Source organism: Dendrobates tinctorius, unplaced genomic scaffold, assembly GCF_039654945.1.
Source record: "Dendrobates tinctorius isolate UK_male_01 unplaced genomic scaffold, ASM3965494v1 ptg000251l, whole genome shotgun sequence".
Classification (NCBI taxonomy): domain Eukaryota; kingdom Metazoa; phylum Chordata; class Amphibia; order Anura; family Dendrobatidae; genus Dendrobates; species Dendrobates tinctorius.
Window position 1 is genome coordinate 294,802 of NW_027361918.1, and position 27,603 is coordinate 322,404.

Here is a 27,603-nt window from a genome sequence, read left to right on the forward strand (position 1 = left end):
GGAGATTTATACCTTTATTTTTTTTTTTAGGGGAGAACACCCCTTACCAATCTCCTCAAGGGAAAGAAGTCGGTCACGGTTCAGTGGAATCCCCAGGCGGAGGAAGCGTACCAATCCATGAAGGTGGCGCTGTGCGGACAGCCCATCGTCATTAGCCCCAACTTCCAGAAATCCTTTATTGTGCAGACAGATGCCACTAACGTGGGCCTAGGAGCAGTCCTGTCGCAGGTGGTGGATGGAGAGGAGCATCCGGTCACCTAAGTAGGAAACTCACCCCGGCCGAGAAGGATTTTACGGTAGTGGAGTAGTGCCTGGCCATTAAGTGGGCCTTGTAGACCCTATGTTACTATTTGCTCGGTCAACCGTTTCGATTGGTGACAGATCAATCACCCTTGGTCTGGATGAGGAATGCCAAGGAGAAAAATGGGCAGGTCACCCGATGGTTCCTGTCTTTGCAAAATTTCAATTTTACCGTGGAATATCGGGCGGGGAAGTCACAGGGAAATGCAGATGCCCTGTCACGTGCCCCCTGTATGGTGACAAATTTTCAACCTCACAAGCTTGAACAGAGGGGGGTATGTGAGACAGCACCTGGTGTTATTTGCAAGAGTCACTATTTGTCCCCCAGGATGCGTTCAGAAGCGTATTGAGGCTGCGGTAGTGCATTGCAGTCACAGGCGTGGCTGGAAAGCTATTTGTCCAAGGCAGATTTTAGAAAACCTGCAATGGGCTTTTATTTTCTAAATGGACTTACAGGATGTTAGTGGGGTGGTCCATTTCCTCCCCTGGCCCCAGGTTTTCTTTGTGGCCTACAGCCACAGGTTGATTGTTTAAAACCCCTGTAGCAAGGGGTTGGGTGTGTCAATTTGGAGTTTTGCAACTTGCAAAGCAGTCGGCTCTGCAGAAGCTCAGCTTGTGTGTTAACAGAGCCAGAAGAGCATACTCCTGGCACCCCACCATGTGATACGGTGGTGCCGTCGCCCTCGGCAACCAGACTCCCAAGGACTGTTTTGTTTCCCAGCGGCGATCAGGAGGATACCATATGCTGCACATTGTGAAAAGCAAACACGTGAACATTAAACAAGTTTGCTGTGAACTTTTCCTGTGGTCACTATCTGTCACACTGAACCAACCCTGCTGCACTACAGGGTGTATCAGACTACATTGCCTAAATACAAATGCAAGTCTCAACTTTCAATTTATATTTCTAAAATATTTATAAAACCCTGTATCATTTCCTTTAAACTGCACAAATACGTCTTACTTAATGCTGGTAAGACATAAAATCCCAATAAAATATATTTAAGTTTGTGGGTGTAACATGAAAAAAATGTCAAAAAGTTTACAGGGTATGAATACTTATTCAAGGCACTGATGTTTCTTTTTTATGTTCACAATTCTTCTCCTCAAAGGATCCATGTCCCAAGATGATCTCAGGTAAAATTAATTTAGGCATTTTGCAGATCCAAAATATTCCATAAAAAAGTTTTAATATTTACAAATAACATTTTTGGCTTGTATAACAAAAATAAAATCCGTCTCATCATTTCTTTGTAAAACATTTTTCATATTAAACAGTAAAACAGCTCCCCCTCTGTGTGTGACTTCTCTGATGACTATGAAGTTTGTCTTTGCTAATAAAACATTTTCCACATTCTGAGCATGAGTACGGCTTCTCTACTGTGTAACTTCTCTGCTGTTTCACCTGAAAGGATTCGTTTAAAGAAACATTTTCCACATTCTGAACATGAATTCTTTTATGTCTGAGAAGACTTGATTCATATATAAAAGAGATCCCACATTCGCTACAAGTAAAGGGATTCTCTCCAGTGTGATCTCTTTGATGACCACTTAGCAGGGCTTCAGTATTAAAACATTTCACACCTTCTGAACATGAATACGGCTTTTCTCCAGTGTGAATTTTCTCATGAGTAATAAGATTTGATTTACGCAGAAAACATTTACCACATTCTGAACATGAATACGGCTTCTCTCCTGTGTGAATTTTCTCATGAAGAGTAAGACTTGATTTAGATGTAAATCTTTTGTGACATACTGAACATGAATACGGCTTCTCTCCTGTGTGAATTTTCTCATGAATAGTAAGACTTGATTTAGATGTAAAACTTTTGTGACATACTGAACATGAATACGGCTTCTCTCCTGTGTGAATTCTCTCATGTACAATAAGATTTGATTTAGAGGTAAAACTTTTGGGACATACTGAACATGAATAAGGTGTCTCTCCTGTGTGAATTCTCTCATGTGAAATAAGACTTGATTTAGATGTAAAACTTTTCTGACATACTGAACATGAATACGGCTTCTCTCCTGTGTGACTTCTCGCATGTCTAGCAAGACTTGATATACTTATAAAACATTTCCAGCATTCTGAACATGAATATGGTTTCTCTCCTGCATGAATTTTCTGATGACAAATAAAATGATATTTGTTTGAAAAATATTTCTTACATTCTGAACATGAATACGGCTTCACTCGTGTGTGAATTATCTGATGTCTAACAAGACTTGATTTTTCTGTAAAACATTTTCCACATTCTGGACATGTAAATGGCTTCTCTCCAATGTGAGTTCTCTTGTGTTTAACAAGGTGAGATTTTTTGGAAAAGCATTTCTCACATTCTGAACATGAAAACGGCCTCTCTCTTGTATGGATTCTCTGATGTCTAATAAGACGACGTTTGTTTGAAAAATATTTTTTACATTCTGAACATGAAAACAACTTTTCTTTTGTATGAATTCTCTGATGTTTAATAACATCATGTCTGTTTGAAAAATATTTTTTACATTCTGAGCATGAAAATGGCTTCTCCCCTGTGTGAATTTTTAGATGTCTAACAAGATTACATTTTTCTGCAAAACATTTTCCACATTCTTGACATGAATACTTTTTCTCTCCAGTGTGACGTCTTTTATGTGTATCCAGAATATACTTAGTTGTAAAACATTTCCCACATTCTGAACATGAATACGGTTTCTCTCCTGTGTGACGTCTTTGATGTGTAACCAGAATATACTTAGTTGTAAAACATTTCCCACATTCTGAACATGAATACGGTTTCTCTCCTGTGTGATGTCTTTGATGTGTAACCAGAATATACTTAGTTGTAAAACATTTTCCACATTCTTGACATGAATACTTTTTCTCTCCAGTGTGACGTCTTTTATGTGTATCCAGAATATACTTAGTTGTAAAACATTTCCCACATTCTGAACATGAATACGGTTTCTCTCCTGTGTGACGTCTTTGATGTGTAATCAGAATATACTTAGTTGTAAAACATTTCCAGCATTTTGAACATGTATATGGTTTCTCTCTTTTGTGACTCCTCTTATCTTTAACAAGATGTTCTGGATGTACATTAATGGTAACAAGATTTTCTTCCGAGGACTGAGACAAATTTTCTTCAACTTTTACATTATATTTTAGCAATGATGTGACATTTCCTTCAGAACGCTTGCTTGAATATTCTGTTAGAAATAAAAATACATTTCATTATTATTTTCATTTTTTTTTAAACAACTTAGACATATTTCCACACATTCCTGAGACTGGGAATTCTCATTTTATTATAGGTGCAGTAAGCTCCTGAGTAAGATTTAAACACAGGCACCCACCATGTAACTAGTATGCATGTCCCATATTAGTAAGGGGTCAAAAGATCTTCACCATGCGCATTTCCTCTTAATCAGCTTTTTAGCAGTGTGTTGGAGCCAAACACTTAACAGTATGATATTGGTCTATCCTAGATCCAGGTACAGCATACCTGGATTTGCAGATTTGGTAGTGGGATGAATCTCTCCCTCCACTTCAGGTTTTGGGGGTGTAGATGTCGAAAAAACCCATTTAAACTTTCAGCTTTGTATTTGTTATGTCGGTGTTTTGTTTGAAACTGCAGAGAAGGAGTCTCTGTGCAACCCAGGCCTGTGTGAGGTTGAACACAGAGCCAAGGTCAACCAAGCCTCTGATGCACCAGGAGGGATACAACGGCACAGTTGCCCACAGTAACACATTTTCATATAGACTACGAAATGATTGGATGACCCAGCTGCGATCTGAGGACAACATTTACCTTATTTTGGGAGTTTTGGAATATAAAGATGTTTTATGTAGAGCTTTCTTTGGTCACTGCTTCTCTGTCGCACTGGGTAAACACGGCTGCACTACATATACTGTATATATATTTATTATGTATATATTGTAAGGTTTCACTCACTCAGCTGCGGGTTGAGGTAAGCACAGGAGGCGATTATCATAAAAATGTTCCATCAGGTTTATTCGCTCCATAAACCTGCTTAAGTTTAAGTAAACAAAAGATAGCCTTCTGTGGCACAAAATGGAAACAGACAAAAGCAAATTGTTCATATAGCACTACGGGTCTACTCGATCAGGTCAGTGTCTTAGTAAACACACAATGGAGGCCTCCATTCCTCCAGTCACAGACCGTGTGCCAAACAACAGCCTCCATTATATAGGCTGTAATCACATCCAGAGGTGAGGTATGTGGGTAGCCAGACCCACCCATCTCTCATAGCTACCCGCAACCCGGACTCAGGTGCACCAAACGCCTCTTAGTGCAATACTTCGGGTTACATCACAGAGAGAAGCCAACTCTGTGACACATACTACCATCAACTACACGGCCAGTAGCCTCCTTACAATAAATATCTATATGCATATATATATATATATATATATATATACATACACACACACATATACACAGTATATATATATATATATATACACACATACAGTATATGCATATATACACACACACATATACACAGTATATTTATATACATACAGTATATATATATATACACACACATATACACAGTATATATTTTGACAGGGTCAATGGCAATGTATCTGAGGAAAGATATGTGTCGCAAAGGTTGACGTGAAACCCAGAAATTTCTCACCAGCATATTATGTGCTGAGGGGTTAGCCGGCCATGACAAGGTAGTTTTCTTGTGAGTAGTTGTGAGATAGGGCGAAAGCTACTCAAAATATCTCCACCCCAAGGGTGTCGTCCGGGAGGTAAATGTCCAGCCACTGAGTTGATTTGGGAGTTTTTTGTGTTTGGAAGCAAAGAAGCCTCCAGTCTGGTGCTCAAGTGTGTGCTGGAGTTTGTTGTTTCCCACAAGGCTGGAGCCACTGTGGAAAGATCTATGTGCTGTTTATTTTCACTTTTGCCAGGAAGGGTCATTTTGTGATATTGTTTAATTTTTTTTCTGGTTTATGAAGCAATAAACCAGCGACAGACTTTAACCCCAAGTGTACCTGTGTCTACCTCAGTAGCAGACAAGTGAGTGGCACTACCACAGTTGGTGATTCGAATGTGGGAAGCATTCCAGGAACACATGTAGCTGCTACAGAGAATGTTATATGTCCTTCAGCCAGCGTGAAACATCCAGCAGCATGGAGGACTTAAACACCTAGTCCAGACGCAGCAGCAGCAGCAGAAGAACAAGCTACTGCTACTACTACTACCAATACTACTACTACTACCACCACTACTACTACTAATCCCCACAAGTTCCTGGCCAAGTGGCAAGGTCCCTACGAGGTAGTGGAAAGACTGGGTGAGGTTAATTACAAGTTCCTCCAGCCAGGATGAAGGAAGCCTCACAAAGTATACCACGTGAATTTGCACAAGCCGTGGAAAGATTGGAAATCGTTGAAGGCTCCTTGCCTGGGAGCCCAGCCCGAAACCAAAGTGGAGGATGTCACGATTGCAGAGACTATTGTCGGTGCAGAAGCAACAGTGTCGAGAACTGCTGCAGTGGAACCATGACTTGTTTTCGAAGTTGGTATACGCAGGTGGTGGAGCATAATGTTTGACAGAGCCTCTTATAAGGGTGAATCTTAAGCCATATAGAATTCCAGAAGCACGCCATGAGGTAATCTCAAAACAGGTGATCAGAATGCTAGACCTCTGGGTGATAGTGGAGTCAAAAAGTGGAAGGTCGAGTCCCATTGTCTTTGTGCCGAAGCCTGTGAGTGACGGTTTTGGAATGATTACCGCAGCATCCAGATTCTGGATGCTCTAAGAAAGGCAGGGTTTAACGTACATCCAAAAAAACGTGCCATAGGGAAGGAAGAGACCAAGCCCTTAGGCTACATCGTCGGGTGAGACAAAATCAAGCCACAAGTAAACAACATGGAGGCAATCCAGAAGTGGCCGCAACCGCTTTCCAAAACAGAGGTGAGGGTATTTCTTGGAATTGAGCCATATTACAGGCGGTTTATTCCAAATTTCGCTGTGATTACCGCACCACTGACAGATCTTCTTAAAAGGCACTAAATCGACAATGGTAAAATGGACTGCTGAAACAGAAATGGCATTCCAAGAGCTGAAGCTGGCTATATACAAGCCGATGGCAATGGTCGCACAAGACTTCAGTAAAGAATTTGTGGTCCAGACAGATGCTTCAGAAGTCGGGATGGGCGTCGTGCTATCTCAAGAGATAATAATAATTTTATTTCTATTGCGCCAACATATTCCGCAGCACTTTACATTATAGAGGGGACTTGTACAGACAATAGACATTACAGCATAACAATAGACACGTGGATCAAAACAGATACCAAGAGGAATGAGGACCCTGCTCGCAAGCTTACAATCTATGAGGAAAAGTAATGGAACCACAAATGGAAAAGGCAATGTCGGGCATAGGTAGGTTAGTAAAGGGAGGAAACGCAAGGAGTTCAGTTTTTGACAGGTTCAATTTCAGGTAGAGGGAGGACATGATGTTGTAGACAGTGGTAAGATAATCACTGGTGTTTTCTAAAAAGGCAGGCGTGATATCAGGAGAAGTGTATAATTGGGTGTCATCAGCATAGAGATAGTACTGGAACCCAAATCTACTGATTGCTTGACCAATAGGGGCGGTATACAAAGAGATGAGGAGGGGGCCTAGAACCCATCCTTGAGGAACCCCATCAGTAAAAAGATGAGAGGAGGAGGAGCCAGCAAAAGATATACAGTGAAGGAGTGGTCAGAGAGATAGGAGAACCACGAGAGAATGATGTCCTTGAGGCCGATGGAGCGGAGCAATAGTGAGGAGGAGCTGATGATCCACAGTGTCGAATGCTGCAGAGAGATCCAAGAGAATTAGCATGGAGTAATGACCATTAGATTTAGCTGTTAGTAGATCATTAGAGACTTTAGTGAGGACAGTTTCAGTAGAGAGTAAAGAGCGGAAACCGGATTGGAGAGGGTGGAGAAGAGAGCTGTCAGAGAGATAGCGGATCAGACGGGAGTGGACCAGGCGTTCTAGGAGTTAAGAGATGAAGGGAAGATTAGAGACAGGTCTATAGTTAGCGGCACAGTTTTGGTCAAGGGATGTTTTTTTTCAGATTCAAATTGTTTTATTTTACCAAGGGAAACTGCAGAAATTGGACCCCAAAAGTTGTTGTACAATTTGTCCTGAGTACGCTGATACCTCATTTATGCAGGTAAAACCACTGTTTGGGCGCATGGCAGAGCTCGGAAGGGAAGGAGCACTGTTTGACTTTGCAATGCAAAATTGTCTGGAATTGAGATCGGACTCCATGTCGCATTTGGAGAGCCCCTGATGTGCCTAAACAGTGGAAACCCCCCACAAGTGGCTCCATTTTTCGTTTCAAATTTTTATTTTCCCAAGGGTAACAGGAGAAAGTGGACCCCAAAAGTTGCTGTGCAACTTGTCCTGAGTATGCTGATACCCCATATGTGGGGGTAAACCACTGGGCGCATGGCAGAGTTCGGAAGGAGCACCGTTTAACTTTTTCAACGCAGAATTGGCTGGGATTGAGATCATACGCATGTCGCGTTTTGAGAGCCCCTGATTTGCCTAAACAGTGGAAACCCCACAAGTCTAACTCCAACCCTAATCTCAACCCTAACCATTACCCTAACCACAAACCTAACCCCAACCCTAACCTTAGCCCCAACCCTAACTTTACTCCAACCCTAATGGGAAAATGGAAATACATTTTTGTTATTTTATTATTTTTCCCTAACTAAGGGGGTGATAAAAAGGGGGTTTGATTTACTATTTATATCGGGTTTTTATGATTGGCAGCTGTCACACGCTAAAAGACGCTTTTTATTGTAAGAATAGTTTCTGCATCACATTTTGAGAGCTATAATTTTTCTATATTTTGGCCCACAGAGTCATGTCTTATATTTTGTGGGACGAGTTGACGCTTTTATTGGTACCATTTTCATGCACATGACATTTTTTAATTGCCTTTTATTCCGATTTTGGGAGGCAGAATGAACAAAAACAAGCAATTCACAAATTTCTTTTGGGGGGGGGCGTTTACACCGTTCCGTGTGTGGTAAAATTGATAGAGCAGTTTTATTCTACGGGTCAGTACGATTACAGCGATACCTCATTTATATCTTTTTTATGTTTTGGCACTTTTATACAATTAAAACTATTTTATAGAAAAAATAATTACCATATTTTTGCATCGCTTTATTCTGCGAGCTATAACTTTTTCATTTTTTCGCTGATGATGCTGTATGGCAGCTCATTTTTTGTGGGACAAGATGACGTTTTCAGCAGCACCACGTTTATTTATATCTGTCTTTTTGATTGTGTGTTATTCCACTTTTTGCTTGGCGGTATGATGATAAAGCATTGTTTTTTTTGCCTTTTTTTAATGGTGTTCACTAAAGGGGTTAACTAGTGGGACAGTTTTATAAGTCGGGTCGCTACGGACGTGGCAATACTAAATATGTGTACTTTTATTGTTTAGATTTTTTTATTTAAATATTGATTGAATATTGATTTTTTTATTATTATTTTTTTACAATTATTTATTTATTTTTATTTCATTCTATGTTTTACACTGTGTCCCACTATTGGACACTCATTTTGTGGAGGCTGATCACTTATATGGCATGCAGCAGTAGCTGTTGCCCTGGGCCCAGTTACATGCAGGGGCCCACTGGGAGACATGGCCAGTATCTGAGGTGTCAGGGAGAGAGCAGCACAATGCCGGCTCCCCCTACTCTGCACAGTGGCAGGTTGCAGAGCCTGTCTGCGTGTGTGTAAGGTGCTGCTGTCTCACTGGAGGAGCTCCTTTCTGGCCAGCAGCAGATACAGTTTTCTGCTGTGCAGGCTCTGGTTGTCTCAAGCACGCTGGGTCCTAGTGCCCTGTGTGTACAAAACACTGGACACTTCCTGGTCCTGCCTCAGTCACTGCCTGCAAGCTTCATGGTAAGTGGTGATGAAATTTATTAAATTCATTCAGCTTAGGCATGTCATGGTCTCTGTGGGATGAATGTGAGAGAATGGGGGTATTGTGGGGCAGGGGGTACAGGGCACTGGGGGTGAATGTGAGAGAATGGGTGTATTGTGAGGCAGGGGGGACAGAGCACTGGGGGTGAATGTGAGAGAATGGGTGTATTGTGAGGCAGGGGGGACAGAGCCCTGGGGGTGAATGTGAGAGGATGGTGGTATTGTGAGGCAGGGGGACGGAACTGGGGGTAAAAGTGAGAGGATGGGGTATTGTGAGGCAGGGGACAGCGCACTGGGGGTGAATGTGAGAGGATGGGGTATTGTGAGGCAGGGGGACAACGCACTGGGGGTGAATGAGAGGATGGGGGTATTGTGCGGGAGGGGGACAGGGAACTGGGGGTGAATAAGAGAAGATGGGATATTGTGGGGGCTAGGGCACTCGGGGGTTATTGTGAGAGGATGGGGTACTGTGAGGCAGGGAGGACAGCGCACTAGGGATGAATGTGAGGATAGGGGTATTGTGAGGCAGGGGGACAAAGCACTGGGGGTGAATGTGAGAGGATGGGGTATTGTGCGGGAGGGGGACAGGGAACTGGGGGTGAATGTGAGAAGATGGGGATATTGTGGGGGCTAGGGCACTCGGGGGTTATTGTGAGAGGATGGGATATTGTGAGGTAGGGGGGACAGTGCACTGGGGTTGAATGTGAGGATGGGGTATGGTGAGGCAGGGGGACAGCGCACTGGGGTGAACATGAGAGGATGGGGTATTGTGATGCAGGGGGGACAGAGCACTGGGGGTAAATGTGAGAGGATGGGGGTATTGTGAGACTGGGGGCACAGCGCACTGGGGGTGAATGTGAGGATGGGGGTATTGTGGGGGAGGGGGTACAGAGCACTGGGGGTGAATGTGAGAGGATGGGGTATTGTGAGGCAGGTAGGACAGACCACTGGGGGTGAATGTGAGAGGATTGAGTATTGTGAGGCAGGGGCAGGGGGGACAGTGCACTGGGGGTGAATGTGAGAGGATGGGGTGTTGTGAGGCGGGGGGACAGCACTGGGGGTGAATGTGAGAGGATGGAGGTATTGTGAGGCAGGGGGGGACAGAGCACTGGGGGTGAATGTGACAGGATGGGGTATTCAGGCAGAGGGGACAGCGCACGGAGGGTGAATGTGAGAGGATGGGGGTGTTGTGAGGCAGGTGAGACAGAGCACTGGAGGTGAATGTGAGAGGATAGGGGTATAGTGAGGCAGGGGGACAGAGCACTGGGGATGAATGTGAGAGGATGGGGGTATTGTGGGGGCTAGGGCACTTGGGGTTAATGTGAGAGGATGGGGTATTGTAGGGGCTGAAGTGGGGGAGGGGCAATAGGGCACTGGGGGTGAATGTGAGAGGATGGGTTGTATTGTGACTGAGGGGGAACAGGGCATGGAGGGTGAATGTGAGAGGATGGGGGTATTGTGAGGCAGGGGGGACAGGGCACTGGGGTGAATGTGAGGATGGGGGTATTGTGACTGAGGGGGAACAGGGCACGGAGGGTGCATGTGAGAGGATGGGGTATTGTGACTGAGGGGGGACAGAGCACTGATGGTGAATGTAAGAAGATGGGGTATTGTGAGGCAGGGGGGATAGGGCACAGGGGGTGAATGTGAGAGGATGGTGGTATTGTGGGGGAAGGGGACAGAGCACTGAGGGTTAATGTGAGAGGATGGGCTGTTGGAGTTTGGGAGGGGGACAGGGGGGAGGTAGGGGGCTTTTTTTTTTTTCTTACTTGTGAGCTTGTTAATATTTTAGTATTAGTATAACAAGGGCACAGACAGACGTCTGTATAACTCATGCGAGGATCGCACCGCAATCCTCGGACTGGCTGGTACCGCTCCTGACAGGAGCATGATGGACTACTATGCAGCTGTCACTCAGGTCAAGAGAGCCGACGGTCAGTCTGAGGATTGCGATGCGATCCTCGCACAAGAAATACGTCCGTCTGTCTGCCCCCTGACAAGTATAACCATACAGTAACCACGAGCTGCATTCCATTTAATAATAAGCAATTTATTATTACAAAGTTATTAAAGGCTCGGGATAATTATCTGCAGTCACTCAGACTACAGACCGCAAAATCATGATGGGGTGTGCCTACCGTCATGAGACCCCAAGACCACTGGTGCAATCAGGCGGTCATGCGACCACGTTTGCTATTTGCACTTTTCAACTAGATTAGTTTGACTTCACTCAATAGACGATAATTGGGAGAAGCCGAAAGAGTCATCACACCACCCCCTGCTCCCATCAGCGATGCTGGGGCCATTACAACTGTACACAGGGCGACTCAGTTAAATATTAAGTGGGCATTTAAGAAGCATTAATATTTATAGGGGCACCAGTAGGGTAGCTACCAGGTGGCAGACGGTGCTTAGGCGGCTGTCAGTCAGTGCTGTGGTGCGGTTACAGTCGCCACTCTCTATAAACAGAGCGGTGACTGAAACCGTTCCGGCGCAACCCCTATGACTGGAAGAGCGAGGCTGCCAGGAGGAATAAAGTTAATTTCCTCCCGGTAAAGGGACTCTCAGTGAGGGCGCCGCACGGTGTCAGAACGCTATTAACTATTATACTGTGTGTTGGAGGAGCAGTGGGGACATCATTCTATATATAGGGAAACTTTGGGGGCCATCATACTGTATGTACAGGAGCTGCGGGTCCATCATACTGTATATAAAGGAGCTGTGTGCCTACCATACTGTGTATAGGGGAGCTGTGGGATCATCATACGGTGTATAGGGGAGCTGTGGGATCATCATACGGTGTATAGGGAAGCAGTGGGGACATCATTCTATATATAGGGAAACTTTGGGGGCCATCATACTGTATGTACGGAAGCTGCGGGTCCATCATACTGTATAAAGGAGTTGTGTGCCTACCATACTGTGTATAGGGGAGCTGTGGGATCATCATACGGTGTATAGGGGAGCTGTGGGATCATCATACGGTGTATAGGGGAGCTGTGGGATCATCATACGGTGTATATGGGAGCTGTGGGATCATCATATTGTATATAGGGGAGCTGTGGGATCATCATACGGTGTATAGGGGAGCTGTGGGATCATCATACGGTGTATAGGGGAGCTGTGGGATCATCATACGGAGTATAGGGGAGCTGTGGGATCATCATACGGTGTACAGGAGCTGTGGGATCATCATACTGTGTATAGGGGAGCTGTGGGATCATCATACTGTGTATATGGGAGCTGTGGCATCATCATACGGTGTATAGGGGAGCTGTGGGATCATCATACGGTGTATAGGGGAGCTGTGGGATCATCATACGGTGTATAGGGGAGCTGTGGGATCATCATACGGTGTATAGGGGAGCTATGGGATCATCATACGGTGTATAGGGGAGCTGTGGGATCATCATATTGTATATAGGGGAGCTGTGGGATCATCATACGGTGTATAGGGGAGCTGTGGGATGATCATACGGTGTATAGGGGAGCTGTGGGATCATCATACTGTGTATAGGGGAGCTGTGGGATCATCATACTGTGTATAGGGGAGCTGTGGGATCATCATACTGTGTATAGGGGAGCTGTGGGATCATCACATTGTGTATAGGGGAGCTGTGGGATCATCATACGGTGTATAGGGGAGCTGTGGGATCATCATACGGTGTATAGGGGAGCTATGGGATCATCATACGGTGTATAGGGGAGCTGTGGGATCATCATATTGTATATAGGGGAGCTGTGGGATCATCATACGGTGTATAGGGGAGCTGTGGGATCATCATACTGTGTATAGGGGAGCTGTGGGATCATCATACTGTGTATAGGGGAGCTGTGGGATCATCATACTGTGTATAGGGGAGCTGTGGGATCATCACATTGTGTATAGGGGAGCTGTGGGATCATCATACGGTGTATAGGGGAGCTGTGGGATCATCATACGGTGTATAGGGGAGCTATGGGATCAACATACTGTGTATAGGGGAACTGTGGGGTCATCATACTGTGTATCGCATCTCTCATACCCTCCCTGTCTCATAACCCTAAACAGCTCTTCAACACTTTCAATTCTCTACTCCGTCCCACAGCACCTCCTCCCCCTCCTCTCATCTCTGCTGAAGACTTTGCCTCCTTCTTTAAGCAGATCGAAACGATCAGACAAAACTTTGGCCCGCAGCCCCCAATGCCCCTCAGCCCTGTTCTGCAAAAGCCAGCTTCTCCACCGTGACTTAAGATCAGTTCTCCACCCTTCTGTCAAGATCACACCTCACCACTTGTGCCCTCGACCCTCTCCCGTCCCACCTCATCCCTAACTTGGCCACAGTCCTCATCCCATCTCTAACACACCTTTTCAACCTTTCACTTACAAATGGTGTCTTTCCCTCATCCTTCAAACATGCCTCAATCACACCCATCCTCAAAAAGCCCTCTCTTGACCCATCCTCTGTGTCTAACTATCGCCCAATATCTCTTCTCCCTTATGCCTCAAAACTACTGGAACAGCATGTATATCTTGAACTGTCCTCCCACCTCTCCTCCTGTTCCCTCTTTGACCGGTTACAATCTGGCTTCCGACCGCATCACTCAACTGAAACTGCCCTAACTAAAGTCGCTAACGACTTACTAACCACCAAGAGCAAGTGACACTACTCTGTCCTCCTTCTCCTGGACCTGTCCTCTGCCTTCGACACCGTAGACCATTCCCTCCTGCTACAGATTCTCTCATCTCTTGGCAACACAGACTTGGCCCTATCCTGCATCTCATCATACCTAACGGACCGAACATTCACTGTCTCCCTCTCACACACCACCTCCTAACCTCGCCACCTGTCTGTCGGTGTTCCCCAAGGCTCTGTCCTAGGACCCCTACTATTCTCCATCTATACCTTCGGCTTGGGACAGCTCATAGAATCCCACGGTTTGCAGTATCACCTCTACGCCGATGACACGCAGGTCTACCTATCTGGACCCGACCTCGCCTCCTTACTTACTGAAATCCCACAATGTCTGTCTGCTATCTCAGCCTTCTTCTCTGCTCGCTTTATCAAACTGAACATGGACAAAACAGAATTTATCATCTTTTCCCCCATCTCACTCTACCCCTCCACCAGACCTATCCATCAATGTTAACGGCTGCTCTCTTTCCCCAGTCCCGCACGCTCGGTGCCTTGGGGTGATCCTCGACTCTGCGCTCTCTTTCACATATCCAAGCCCTCGCCTCCTCCTGCCGCCTCACACTCAAAAATATTTCCCGGATCCGCTCATTCCTCAACCACGAAACGACAAGAACACTAGTGCACGCTCTTATCTCCCGCCTCGACTACTGCAACCTCCTACTCTCTGGCACCGCTCCAGTCCATCCTACACTCTGCTGCCCGACTAATCCACCTGTCTCCCCGCTACTCCCCAGCCTCCCCCCTATGCCAGGCCCTTCACTGGCTTCCTATCGCCCAGAGGATCCAATTCAAAACCCTAACCATGACATACAAAGCCATCCACAACCTGTCTCCTCCATACATCTGTGACATGGTCTCTAGGTACCTACCCGCACGCAACCTTCGATCATCTCAAGCTCTCCTTCCCTACTCCCCCCTTATCTCTTCTTCCCACAACCGCATACAAGACTTCTCCTGTGCTTCCCCCATACTCTGGAACTCCCTGTTGCAACACATCAGACTCTCACCATCAACGGAAACCTTCAAGAAGAACCTGAAGCCCAACCTGTTCCGACAAGCCTACAGCCTGCAATGATCCTCGGTCTACTGAACCACCCCACGACCTGCTCTACCCCCTCCTACTGTATCCTCACCCATCCCTGTAGACTGTGAGCCCTCGCGGGCAGGGTCCCCTCTCCTTATGTACTTGTGCGTCCCTTGTCTTACACTTGTTTATTATTCTTGTATACAGTATATTACACTTGTCTATAATTCCCCTTTTGACATGTAAAGTGCCTTGGAATAAATGGCGCTAAATAAATGCATAATAATAATAATAATAATTGTAATCCATTGTAGAAGGATCATCTTTATTCTCATTTGCACAAGGAAAGACTAGAAGCAATGGGATGAAACTGAATTGGAGGAGACACAGATTAGATATTAGAAAAAACTTTTTGACAGTTAGAGTGATCAATGAGTGGAACAGGCTGCCACGAGAGGTGGTGAGTTCTCCTTCAATGGAAGTCTTCAAACAGAGGCTGGACAGACATCTGACTGGGATGATTTAGCGAATCCTGCTTTGAGCAGGGGGTTGGACCAGATGGCCCAGGAGGTCCCTTCCAACTCTATGATTCTATGATTCTAATAGGGGAACTGTGCTGTCATCATACAGTGTTATAGGGGAGCTGTGGGATCATCATATGGTGTTGTCGGGAACACCGCACTGCACTTGCTCACTGAGCCAGTGCGCATGTCCTGAGTACAAAAACATGGATTTTTGTGAGTACTCACCGTAAAATCCTTTTCTCCGAGACGCTCATGGGGGGACACAGAGACTGTGGTGTATGCTTCTGCCGTTAGGAGGCTGACACTAAGTGAAAAAAAGAGGTTAGCTCCTCCTCCGCAGTATACACCTTCGCCCCTATTGCGGGCGGAAATCCGTTTGGTTCCAAAGCAGTAGGAGGACAACAAAATCAGCCTTAATAGAGGTACAACATATCCAAAAACACCACCCTTATCTCAAATTAGTAAATGCACATAAATTTTAAACAAAACAACAGCCAACTGGCTATTAGGGTGGGTGCTGTGTCCCCCAATGAGCGTCTCGGAGAAAAGGATTTTACGGTGAGTACTCACAAAAATCCATGTTTCTCCTTCGCTTCATTGGGGGACACAGAGACTGTGGGATGTCCTAAAGCAGTCCCTGGGTGGGAGATTGACTCACCGGTCCAAGCTACATGCACCTTTTGTTTAAAGGTGCGCCACCGCTGCTTGGAGAGTCCTTCTACCCAGGCTCGCATCCGCCGAGGCCTGAGTATGACTATTACAATGTCTGGCAAATGTGTGCAGACTGGACCAGGTTGCTGCTTTGCAAGCCTGTTCTGTCGAAGCCTGATGCCGAAGCGCCCAAGAGGCGCCCACTGCCGAAGTAAAGTGCGCTCTGATCTCTGCTCGAATCAGCGTGCCTCTAATGCGGTAGGACTCCTAAAAAGTCAAACAAAAAACCATCTGGCTATGGTCGATTTTGAGGCAGCGAGTCCCTTTCTGCGCCCTTCGGGGAGCACGAACAGCGTGTTCGTCTGACGAAAGGGAGCCGTCCTCGACCCGTACCTCCAGAGGGCTCTTAACAAGTCTAACGTGTGAAGAGCCTCTTCCACACGGTGCACCGGTGCTGGACAAAATGAAGGCAAAACATCTTCATTAATGTGAAAAGAGGACACGAACTTTCGGCAGAAAAGGAGGGGTTGGTCTGAGCACCCCTTATCCTTATGGAAAGTGAGGAATGGAGCTCGGCCGGATAGTGCCGTCAGCTCAGAAACCCGCCTGATAAAAGTGATGGCCACTAGGAACGCCACTTTCCAGGAAAAGAACCCTCAAAGAAACCTTCTGAAGCAGTCCAAATGGAGCTTCCTGCAGAACCCTTAGGACCAGGTCAAGGTCCCAGGCATCCATAGGCACTCTATAGGGAGGTACCAAGTGGGAGAGACCCTGTCTGAGATGGTTTAGTGAATCCTGCATTAAGAGGGGGTTGGACACGATGACCCTGGAGGTCCCTTCCAACTCCAACATTCTAGGATTTCAGGATTCTACATGTGAACGGTGCTGGAAATGTGACAAGATGGATGTGTCTTTGTTGTAATCTCTGCAGATGAGTCCTGGCTGGAGAAATCGACATGTCAGTCTGGGCCAGATGGAAAAAATGGGAAAAGTGAACGACTCCACCAGAAAGAACATCCTCTGTAAGTCACCATCTATAACTGTGCAGTAATCTCTGTATGTCCTGCAGGACTGGTATCTACCACTATATGTCACCATATGGCGGTAATATCAGCGCTGGTCTTTGTATAAACTTTTGTTTTCAATAACCATGCGGTCATCTCCTGAGGTTCCCCTATACCACAATAGTTATAATCATGATTACTTGGTTAGGGGCCACAGGCGGACAGACAGAAACGGCCTCTGTGCAAGAACAATATATGATCCCTTTGCTGCCCAAGATCCCCTAAAAATGCAAAATTGCACCTTTTTTGGATGTAGAAATGGGTCCCCTTACCTCTTGCATTCATGTTAGGTCGCGCAGGTTGCACCAGTGATATGTCCTCCTGTTAGGGGCCCACTCAGATGTTTTGCCCCCCCTGAGCTGAACCCCTAGCTACACCTCTGGCATGCAGATCTGCATGCCATATAAGATGTCAGCGCTGCACTGCGCATGACAGGAAGTCTCTGAGCTCTGGTAACCCGGATGTCGTCATGACATCGGGTTACCATGGGAGCGATCGGGACCACGCGTCATGCCGTGGAGTCTCCGATCAAAAGGCAGAGGGGCTGACAGCCCTGACAGCTCCTCTGCCTGCTCCCGTAACGCTGCGAGCCACAGTCGACAAAAGTGGAGCAGAGCATCGGAGGGAAGAAGGTTAGGTGAGTAGTCTTACTTTTTAGACTAAGGCTACGTTCAGACTTCAGTTTTCTTGTATCAGGCGCGATGCGGCGAAAAGTGTAAAAACCGGATCCGGTGCCTGTTGCCACCGGGTCCGTTTTTTTCCCCATAGAGTTTCATTATCGCCGCACTGCGCCGGATGCCTATGCGGCGTATCCGTTTTTTGCTGGATCCGGAAAAAATAGCCTGTCCGGCGTCTGGAAAAAACGTTGCATGTAATGTTTGTCTGCGGCTAAAAACCGGATGACGCCGGATCCGGTGACATCCGTTTTTTGTATAATGATAGTCTATGGGCGCTGGATCCGGTGGCATCCGGTTTTTGCCTGATTCCGGCGCCAGATCCGGCTTTTGCACTGAGCATGCTCAAAAAAGTATCAAATTTTGAGAAAAACACCTGCCAATCTCCACCCCCCTATAGGAAAGGTAGAGGGCATTCATCACACTGAATGCAGAGGAGGAAGAGCTGACTGGATCCACACAGCCACTGGATCTGCCAGATAGCCACCAACCTACTGGATTTGCCAGCCAGACATCCACTATTGGGCATCCATCGAGCAGGAGTTTGAGTGTGAGTTTCCACATTTTCATGCAAGCATAGGTTTTCGTTTTGTCTGTCTGCATGTCCTTGATTCACACAATCCACTGCACCAATTGAAAACATGTCGACCGCCAAATTGAAATACCCAAGAGATGGCTATTTCAATATGGCACCCACTGCTGGTACCATGCCCTTCCACAGTACCACCAGCAGGTCCTTGGTGGTACCCCACCACTGCCACGGCTCCCCCCCCTGCCGCTTGCGGCCTTTCCTGCTGACTTGTCGCCACCATGACCCCTACAACCGCCACTGGACCCCCTCCGCTGCAAAAGCCCCAACACTGCCGTCACTGCTGGGCACCACACTGGAGTCCCATGCTGTACCTGCTGCTGCATGTATATGTATATATACACACACGTACGTACCTTAATGTTGTTCTTACATTGTACTTGTGTTTTTACAAAGTTACAGCTCTGGTCATCAGTGTGGGGAGGGATTTTAATTATGAAGGACAGTGCGATGTAGTTTGCATGGTTGGGTGTGTGTATTTATGTGTAAATACTGTAGGGGGAGGTACCGTATATACTTGTGTATATGCCAAGATGTTAAGCCCTTTTTTGGGGCTTAAAGTCCCCCTCTTGGCTTATACACGGGTCATATACCTGTGGGTCGGAGGGGGAGCGGGGGTGTCACAGATCATACCAGTCCTGCTGCCGTCCTTGCTCGCTTCTCCACTCTCTCTTCCTGTCTTCAGTGGTAACGTGGTTCTGCTCATTACCATTCCTGAATCTGTGCAATGTGAGTATAGCGATATCCACCTCTCCTGGGTCCATTTCTGCTCACTGCGGTCTCTGCTGCATCCTCTGTAAGTGGCGTTTAGTCAGCAGGGGGTGCGTTGACGTGATAAGTGCGCGCCGCCCCTCTGCTGGCTGAACAGTCACTGACACAAGAAGTGGCAGACAGCGGCGATGGACCCACAAGAGGTAATTTTGTTTTTTGGGGGGCATTATATGGGGGCATATTCAATGGAGCAGCATATGGGGCCATAGTCTCTGGATTCCACCCTCGGCTTATACAATAAGTGTTACCATTTTTTTGGGCCTAATTTAGGGGGGGGGGTCAGCTTATACACGAGTATATACAGATTAAGTTGTTAGAAGTTTTTGCGATGGTTGGTTGTCCAAGCTGCATCTTATAGGGTGGTGAGAGTGGAATTCAAAATATCTTATTTTTTACTATTTTTGTTCTTTTGTTTTATTTTAAAAATCATTGTTGCACACATCACAAATATTAACTACATTGTGCTTGTTTCATGCAGGAAGTTTCCCAGGCCACCACTGGCAAAACCCTGCGTGAAGCTATTGCAACCCATAATGTAAGTATTAAGGCCTGAAAGCTTTAAATATGGTTTGTGTCTTACAGATTTTCAGCCAGACATGTCTTCTTCTGGGAGCCCTCCCTCACATCGCCAGCGAAATGAGGTACATTTTTTTTTTTTTGGCCAGGCCATTCTTGGTACACATAACCCTATATATGCATTCTTGTTTAATAGGAAGCTGAACCTGAGGGTCTCTCAGAAGGAGACGGACGTAGCGGAGAAATGCCTGGAGTGGGCACCCCGAGTGTAAGTATCTTTGCATGCATTGCACTAAAAGATCTTCATACACATCAGTGGACTCAAAAAACAGGTCAACATAACAGCATTTAATTTTCCCTTTCTTGTTTTTTCATGAAAGGCTTCTGATTCTGTGGCTCGTCGGAGAGTTCCTCAAAGTGCCTCCCAGAGTCGTCGGCAACCACGTCGGGGCGGTCGCCATAGAGTAAGTAATTTTTTATGGACTTTTGTGGTTTGTAATTAATGCTGTGATTGTTATGTTTACCTTTTTTGTCTTTAGACAGGCTTCAGAGCGTGCTCACGATTCCGACAGTGAGGATGTGGCTATTGAAGTGGACCTCCTAATTGATATGGTGAGAGATCGTGAGCCGCTATGGAATTTGGCGGACCGCTTCCATGCGGATGCTAGTGTTACTAGACGACTCTGGGAGGAAGTGTGCCAGGCTGTGGTGTCTAACTGGGAGGAACTCCATTCTCGGGCACAGAAAGAACAGCGTAAGTATTCACATTTCAGTAATGTTTCCGGATGTATTGGGCTTGATCCTAACCATTTTGTGTTTTCACTTTTCAGGGGAAAGAGTTAAGTTGCGGTGGCGGTCAATGCGGGATCGCTTCAAGAAAGAGATCAACAAAGAGATGCAGGCTCCCAGCGGATCAGGAGGACGCAGGAGCCGCTATAAATATGCCCAGGCCCTGGCGTTCCTCCGGTCAACTATGGTGACAAGAAGGTAAAGATTCCTACCTGAAGTTTCTAAATAAAAAATGTTAAAATGTGTAACCTTTTTTTTTTGGAGCCAGGGCTAATCAATATCATGATATTAATGTCAATTTTTTTCTACCTTTTTCAACAGCACCTTCAGCAGCATGCGGGAGCTTGCATTGCACCCTTCTGGAGCGATCCCCCAGGAGGCCGTCACCATGGACCACAACATACCCAACCCCTCTGCACCCTCCCTGCCTTCCCTTGTGTGTGATCCCTCAGCCCCATCAACCTCTGCTGGAGCATCTGTGCAGGCTTCATTACATGAAGCTGCTGTTGACGAGGTAGGCTTTCCTTTACCTCACCCCTCTGAAACAGCTGCCCTCCATAGAACACCTTTGAGTTCTGGGCAGCTGCGTCACCGGGGTCAGGAAACCTATGGAGTTTTTGCATCTACATGCATCCTATCAACACGCTATGACCCAGCAAATGTCTGCTGGGTTCAATCTTGTTAGTCGAGAGGTGCTAGATTTAAGCACGCGTGTTGAAAGGATGCATCTAGATGCAAATAAAGCGCCGCATCATTCATTTTTCAAAGCTGTAATTGAGCGCCTTGACAACCTGACTCTTGAACAGCAGCTGCATGTAATGCAAGCCTGCCAGGTGGCCTTAGCACAGGTGACATCAGTAGCCCCTACAACTGGCCCAGTCCTTCCTACCCCTCCTGTACCATACCATTTTACCCAGTACCAACCTCCTGCCACTTTCCAGTCTCCTTCCCCGTAACAGTTCCCTACTGCATCCGTGCCTCCACTCCCTTCCCAACCTACACTCCCTTCCCAATACATCCAGTCTCCTTCCACATCCCAAATTCAACCGTCCTTAACACCCACAGTTTTGTTTCCCCCCCAGTCTATTGTTTTCTCCACCCCTTCACCAGCTTTATCCACCCCTTCACCTTCTTTCTCCATTCCTATACCTTGTCCTTTGGTCTCTGACCCCTCACAAACTACATCCTCCCACACTAACGCCACTGTTGAAGTGGTCCAAACTGAGAGCCCCTCCAATACTATTTCCGCTACACATTACACAAATATTTAATGTTTTTTTTTCCCAAAAAAAGTTTGCTACCAAAAATATTCTGAAAAAAATAATTCAGCTAAAGTTGATAAAAAATATTTTTTTTGTTGGAGTCAATAAAATGTATTGTGTCTCATTAACTGTTGAATATTACATGTCTATGTATAAAACTGAATGTGTGTGAGTGAGTGCGTGAGAGTAGGTGAGTGTGTACAAGCAAGTGTATGAGTAAACGTACGTGTGTGGCGGTGGGGGGAGGCCTGCTGGTTGGCAGTACTGTGGAAGGTCCTCGGATCACCAGCGGGTGCCACATTGGCATACCCATCACTGGGGTAGTTTAATATGGCGGTCAGCATAGTGCCGGTCAGGTACTATGTAAAGAATTGTTAAAAAAAGAGAAAATAATTGTTTTCATAAAGGGCCAAAGAGGTCAATAATATACAGTTGTGGCCAAAAGTATTGACACCCCTGCAATTCTGTCAGATAATACTCAGTTTTTTCCTGAAAATGATTGCAAATTGATTTACCCAAAAAAATTGAAAAGTAAAACAAGGTACAAAATTGGTTTTAACATCTCAAACCGCGTCATCCTGCCATTCAACTCTACCTTCAGGTGACATAAAGAACTCGGCCAATGTGTCCTTCTGGACACTGCTAGAGTACTTTGCACATTAACAGTGCGATAATCATGCAATGTGGTTTGACATCATTGTCTTCTATGGCAATCTGTTCCTTAGTAATAACCAAATTGTGTAGCACAACACATGCTTTTACCACCTCATCCACATTTTCAGTTTTCAAGTCAGCAGAACTCTCCATTTTGCTGTAAGAATTCCAAAAGAACACTCCGCCATCCGCCGTGCTCGTGTCAGGCGATAGTTGAACACTCTTTTAGTTGGCGTCAAGTCTCTGCTTGCGTACGGCTTGAGCAGGTGTTCTGACAGTTGAAACACTTCATCACCTACGCAGACAACAGGCAGTGGTGGCCCAGAAGTTTGAGGAAGCGGTCTTGGAGGTGGGAATTGGAATGTGTTTCCATACAAATTACGGCCCATTGCTGAAACTTTAAAAACTTGTGAGTCATTGGAGCGTCCATAGGCCCCAATATCCACCGCAATGAATTTGTACTTGGCGTCTGCAATCGCCATCAGGATGATAGAGAAATATTTTTTATAATTAAAAAATTCAGATCCCGATCCAGCTGGTTAGTGATCCTGATGTGCTTGCCATCAACTGCACCCAGGCAATTCGGAAACTGACAGATGCTGTAAGATTGGTCAGCTATTTCGAGCCACCTCTCCGATGTGGGCTGTGGGATAAACTCTTCATGTAGACAGTCCCACAATGCGCGGCATGTGTTCTTGATGATACCTGATAATGTTGAAATCCCAATCCTATACTGGTAATGGAGCGAGGAAAGGGATTCGCCTGTTGCAAGGAATCTGTGGGAAAAGTCAAAAACAATAATTAATGCAAAGTAACAGCAACAACAGGAGGAGACACATTTCCAGTATACTGAAGTCTGCTTTGGAGGAGAAATAATAAAAATTGGCTTACCGGAGAGTGACCACCAAACACTCCGGTGGTGAGATGGAGAAGCGGCAGTAGGTGTCACGTCTCCGGATCAGTTCTCCAACCCTGTCCAGCAAAAAGTCAAAAGTTTCCACTTTCATCCTTGTATAAAGCAAAAACTTCTCTGGATTTCCTCGCAGCGACAGAAAATGTTGCAAAGACTCCCAGTGTCATCCACTGTGCGGTTATAGGGTGAATCCAGAAACGACGTCGGCGCAGACGCATGATACACTGCCTTTGTCTCTCCTTCTCCATGACAACTGCTGCCAAAGAATTGGCCTCAAAAGTAAAATCAATGTAAGCCTGCGCGCGATCTTTCCAATAATAGCTTCCATCTTGCTCCAAAACAACAAACCAAGGTATATATAGGTTTTCCTTTCAATACCAGTAGCCAATCGTGGCTTTTGGGTGTGTTTTAAAAACCGGATCCAGCAAAAAAACGGACGAAACAGATGGAAAAACGGATGCACCGGTTCCGTTTTTTTGCCGGATCCAGCCTCCGGATTATGCTGGATCCGGCAAAAAACCGGAACCGGTGCATCCGTTTTCCACATTTTAAGCCGGATCCGGAACGGCGCCGCATTGCGCCTGATAGAGAAAGACTGAAATCTGAAAGTAGCCTTATCTAGTATTTTGGGGACCATCATACTGTGGCGATATGATGAAGATATCATATCATGCATGAGGGACGGTTTATCCATCATTTTGTGTGGGAGCTGTGGAAGCCTCCTATTGTGGATAAGAGAGCTAGGATACAGTGCACAGGGGACTGTTGGGACATCAGACTGTGTGTGAGAGACTCTAGGATCCATCATAATGTGTGGGATTGCTGTGGGGTCCATTATGGGAGGCCCTTTTATATGGATAAACCTAAATAAAATGGGAATGGTTGGTGACATCAACTTCCTGTTTGTGGCACATTAGTATATGGGAGGGGGAAATCTTTTCAAGATGGGAGGTGATCATGGCGGCCATTTTAAAGTCAGACATTTTGGATCCAACTTTATTTTTCCAATGGGAAGAGGGTCATGTGACACATCAAACGTATTGAGAACTTCACAAGAAAAACAATGTTGTGCTTGGTTTTAACGTAACTTTATTCTTTCATGAGTTATTCACAAGTTTCTCTTTGTTTACAACCATTGACATGTCGCAGAGGTAATTATGTGAGGACCGGATAGAAATTTTGTTGATGTCTGGTGATCGCAGTGCCTGGGGCATTGCAGCAGATTCAATGCAAGACACCCTACGCAAGAAAACGGTCACCATTCCCATGTTATTCAGGTGTATCCGTATAAATGGCCCACCCAAAAAAGTCTGCCTCATCACTGAACTTAATGTTCTATGTAAACTAAGGGTCCTGTTCCAAATTTTGTTTTGCCCATTCTGCAAATTCAGCACGCCGATTTGGGTCACCAACCATTCCCATTTTATTTACGTATAGCCATATAAATGGCCCACCCTGTAGATGGCTGTGGAGACATCATATTGTGGGGGTGCTGCTGTGGAGTTCATAATAGTGTGTGGAGCATCTGTGGTGTCCATCATACTGTATACAACAAGCTATAGAGCCATCATACTGTATATAAGGGAGCAGTGGGGACATCATACTGTGTTTATGGGAGAATCATAATCTGTATAAGGAAGCAATGGAGGACAGAAGGTGCAGAATACTGTCTCCTTCATACATCTGTGACATGGTCTCCCGGTACTGACGGTGGAAGAATGTCTCAAGGGCTCTGTCCTGGGCCCTGTATTGTTCAACATCTTTATCAACGATTTAGATGAAGGAATTGAGGGTAAACTGATTAAATTTGCTGATGACACAAAGCTAGGAGGGATAGCTAATACTAGAGAAGAGAGAGAGAGGATTCAAAAAGATATAAATAAACTGGAGAAGTGGGCAGCAACTAACAGAATGGTTTTTAACAGGGAAAAATGCAAAGTACTACATCTGGGCAATAAAAATGAAAAAAGCATATACAGAATGGGAGGAATAGGGCTAAGTGACAGCACATGTGAAAAAGACTTGGGGTATAGTAATAGATCAAAGACTGAATATGAGTCAACAGTGTGATGCAGCAGCAAAAAAGGCAAATACAATTCTAGGATGTATTAACAGAAGCATACAGTCTAGATCACGTGAAGTCATTATTGCCCTCTACTCCTCTTTGGTCAGACCTCATCTGGAATATTGTGTCCAGTTTTGGGTACCACATTTTAAAAAAGGGTAGGGTGGTATACTGAAACAAGGGAGGAGATGTAGGGTGGTGCTGAGCCATGGAGGGCTTTGTGGGTGAGGGTAATAAGTTTATACTGAATTCTGGAGTGGATGGGTAGCCAGTGTAATGACTGGCACAAGGTAGAGGCATCGGTGTAACGATTGGTGAGGAATATGATCCTGGCTGCAGCATTCAAGACAGATTGGAGAGTGGAGAGTTTGGTAAGAGGGAGACCGATTAGAAGAGAGTTACAATAGTCGAGACGAGAATGAATAAGAGAAACAGTAAGAGTTTTTGCAGAGTCAAAAGTAAGAAAAGGTCGAATTCTAGAAATGTTTTTGAGGTGCAGATGACAAGAGCGAGCCAGTGATTGAATGTGCGGGGCAAAGGAAAGCTCGGAATCAAGTATGACCCCAAGGCAGCGGGCCTGTTGCTGGGGAGTAATAGTGGAGCCACACACAGAAATAGCAATGTCGGGTATAGGTACATTAGTAGAGGGAGGAAACACCTGGAGTTCAGTCTTTAACAGGTTCAGTTTCAGATATAGTGAGGACATGATATTAGACACAGCGTTTAGACAATCGCCGGTGTTTTCTAGAAAGGCTGGCGTGATGTCAGGAGAAGAAGCGTATAATTGGGTGTCATCAGCATAGAGATGGTACTGGAAACCAAATCTACTGATTGACCAATAGGGGCAGTGTACAAGGAGAAGAGGAGGGGGCCTAGAACCGATCCTTGAGGAACCCCAACAGTAAGGGGAAGGTGAGAGGAGGAGGAACCGGCAAAAGATACAGTAAAGGAGCGGTCGGAGAGATAGGAGAAGAACCAGGAGAGAACGGTGTCCTTGAGGCCAATGGAACGGAGCATAGTGAGGAGGAGATGATGATCCACAGTGTCGAATGCTGCAGAGAGATCCAAGAGAATTAGCATGGAGTAATGACCATTTGATTTAGCTGTTAGCAGATCATTAGAGACTTTAGTGAGGGTGGAGTGTAAAGAGCGGAAACCAGATTGGAGAGGGTCGAGAACAGAGTTTTCTGAGAGATAGCGGATAAGACGGGAGTGGACCAGACGTTCCAGGAGTTTAGAGATGAAGGGAAGATTAGAGACAGGTTAGAGAAGGATCATCTTTATTCTCATTTGCACAAGGAAAGACTAGAAGCAATGGGATGAAACTGAATGGGAGGAGACACAGATTAGATATTAGAAAAAACTTTTTGACAGTTAGAGTGATCAATGAGTGGAACAGGCTGCCACGAGAGGTGGTGAGTTCTTCTTCAATAGAAGTCTTCAAACAGAGGCTGGACAGACATCTGTCTGGGATGATTTAGCGAATCCTGCTTTGAGCAGGGGGTTGGACCAGATGGCCCAGGAGGTCCCTTCCAAATCTACGATTCTATGATTCTACTTACCCACACGCAACCTTCAATCCTCTCAAGATCTCCTTCTCTACTCCCCTCTTATCTCTTCTTCTCACAACCACATACAAGACTTCTCCTGTTATGAATGAGTCACCGTAGGAGGCAAAAACAGAAATTCTAGCTAAGTCCAGAAAACCAGAGAAGTTGGCAGCTATCGGATTGCAGACCTCTGAACCTAACAACAACAACTAGCAGTAGCCGTGGGGGGTTCCTACGGTGCCCTAGACCCCTCGATCACAGCCGGAGAACTACATAGCCTAAAGACAGAAATGGAAATCTAAACTGCCCCAGAGCAGGCCCCAAAGCAATAGGCAGCCCCCAACATATAATGACGGTGAAGCAAGATGAAAAAACACTCACACAGATAGAAAGATAGGCTGAGAAAATGATGGGGCCAAAGCTAACTGAATAGGACAGGATAGAAAAGCTGCTGTCTGCAATCCGTCAAAACCCTCTCAAAACAAGAGCCAACAGACTGATAGGGAAAAAAGCCCCGAAGACGCTAGGCTTCAAAAAGACTATATCAGTACTCAGGTATTTTCTGAAGACAGAGCAAAAAGGAATTCAGCTCACCCAGCAGGGAAAGGCAGAAATCCAGA

The 27,603-nt window shown here is 45.7% G+C and overlaps 1 protein-coding gene across 4 annotated transcripts in view; it reads right to left on the minus strand.

The window, feature by feature from the left end:
• Positions 1-1,473: 1,473 nt before the first annotated feature.
• Positions 1,474-27,603, minus strand: part of LOC141065418 (uncharacterized) — a 289,170-nt gene continuing 263,040 nt past the window's right edge. For all 4 annotated transcript variants that reach the window (XM_073557898.1, XM_073557899.1, XM_073557896.1 and 1 more), the window contains one exon: positions 1,474-3,492. In XM_073557898.1, coding sequence (XP_073413999.1) covers positions 1,571-3,492 — 1,922 coding nt within the window. In that variant the 3' untranslated portion in view covers positions 1,474-1,570. The remainder of the gene's footprint in view (positions 3,493-27,603) is intronic.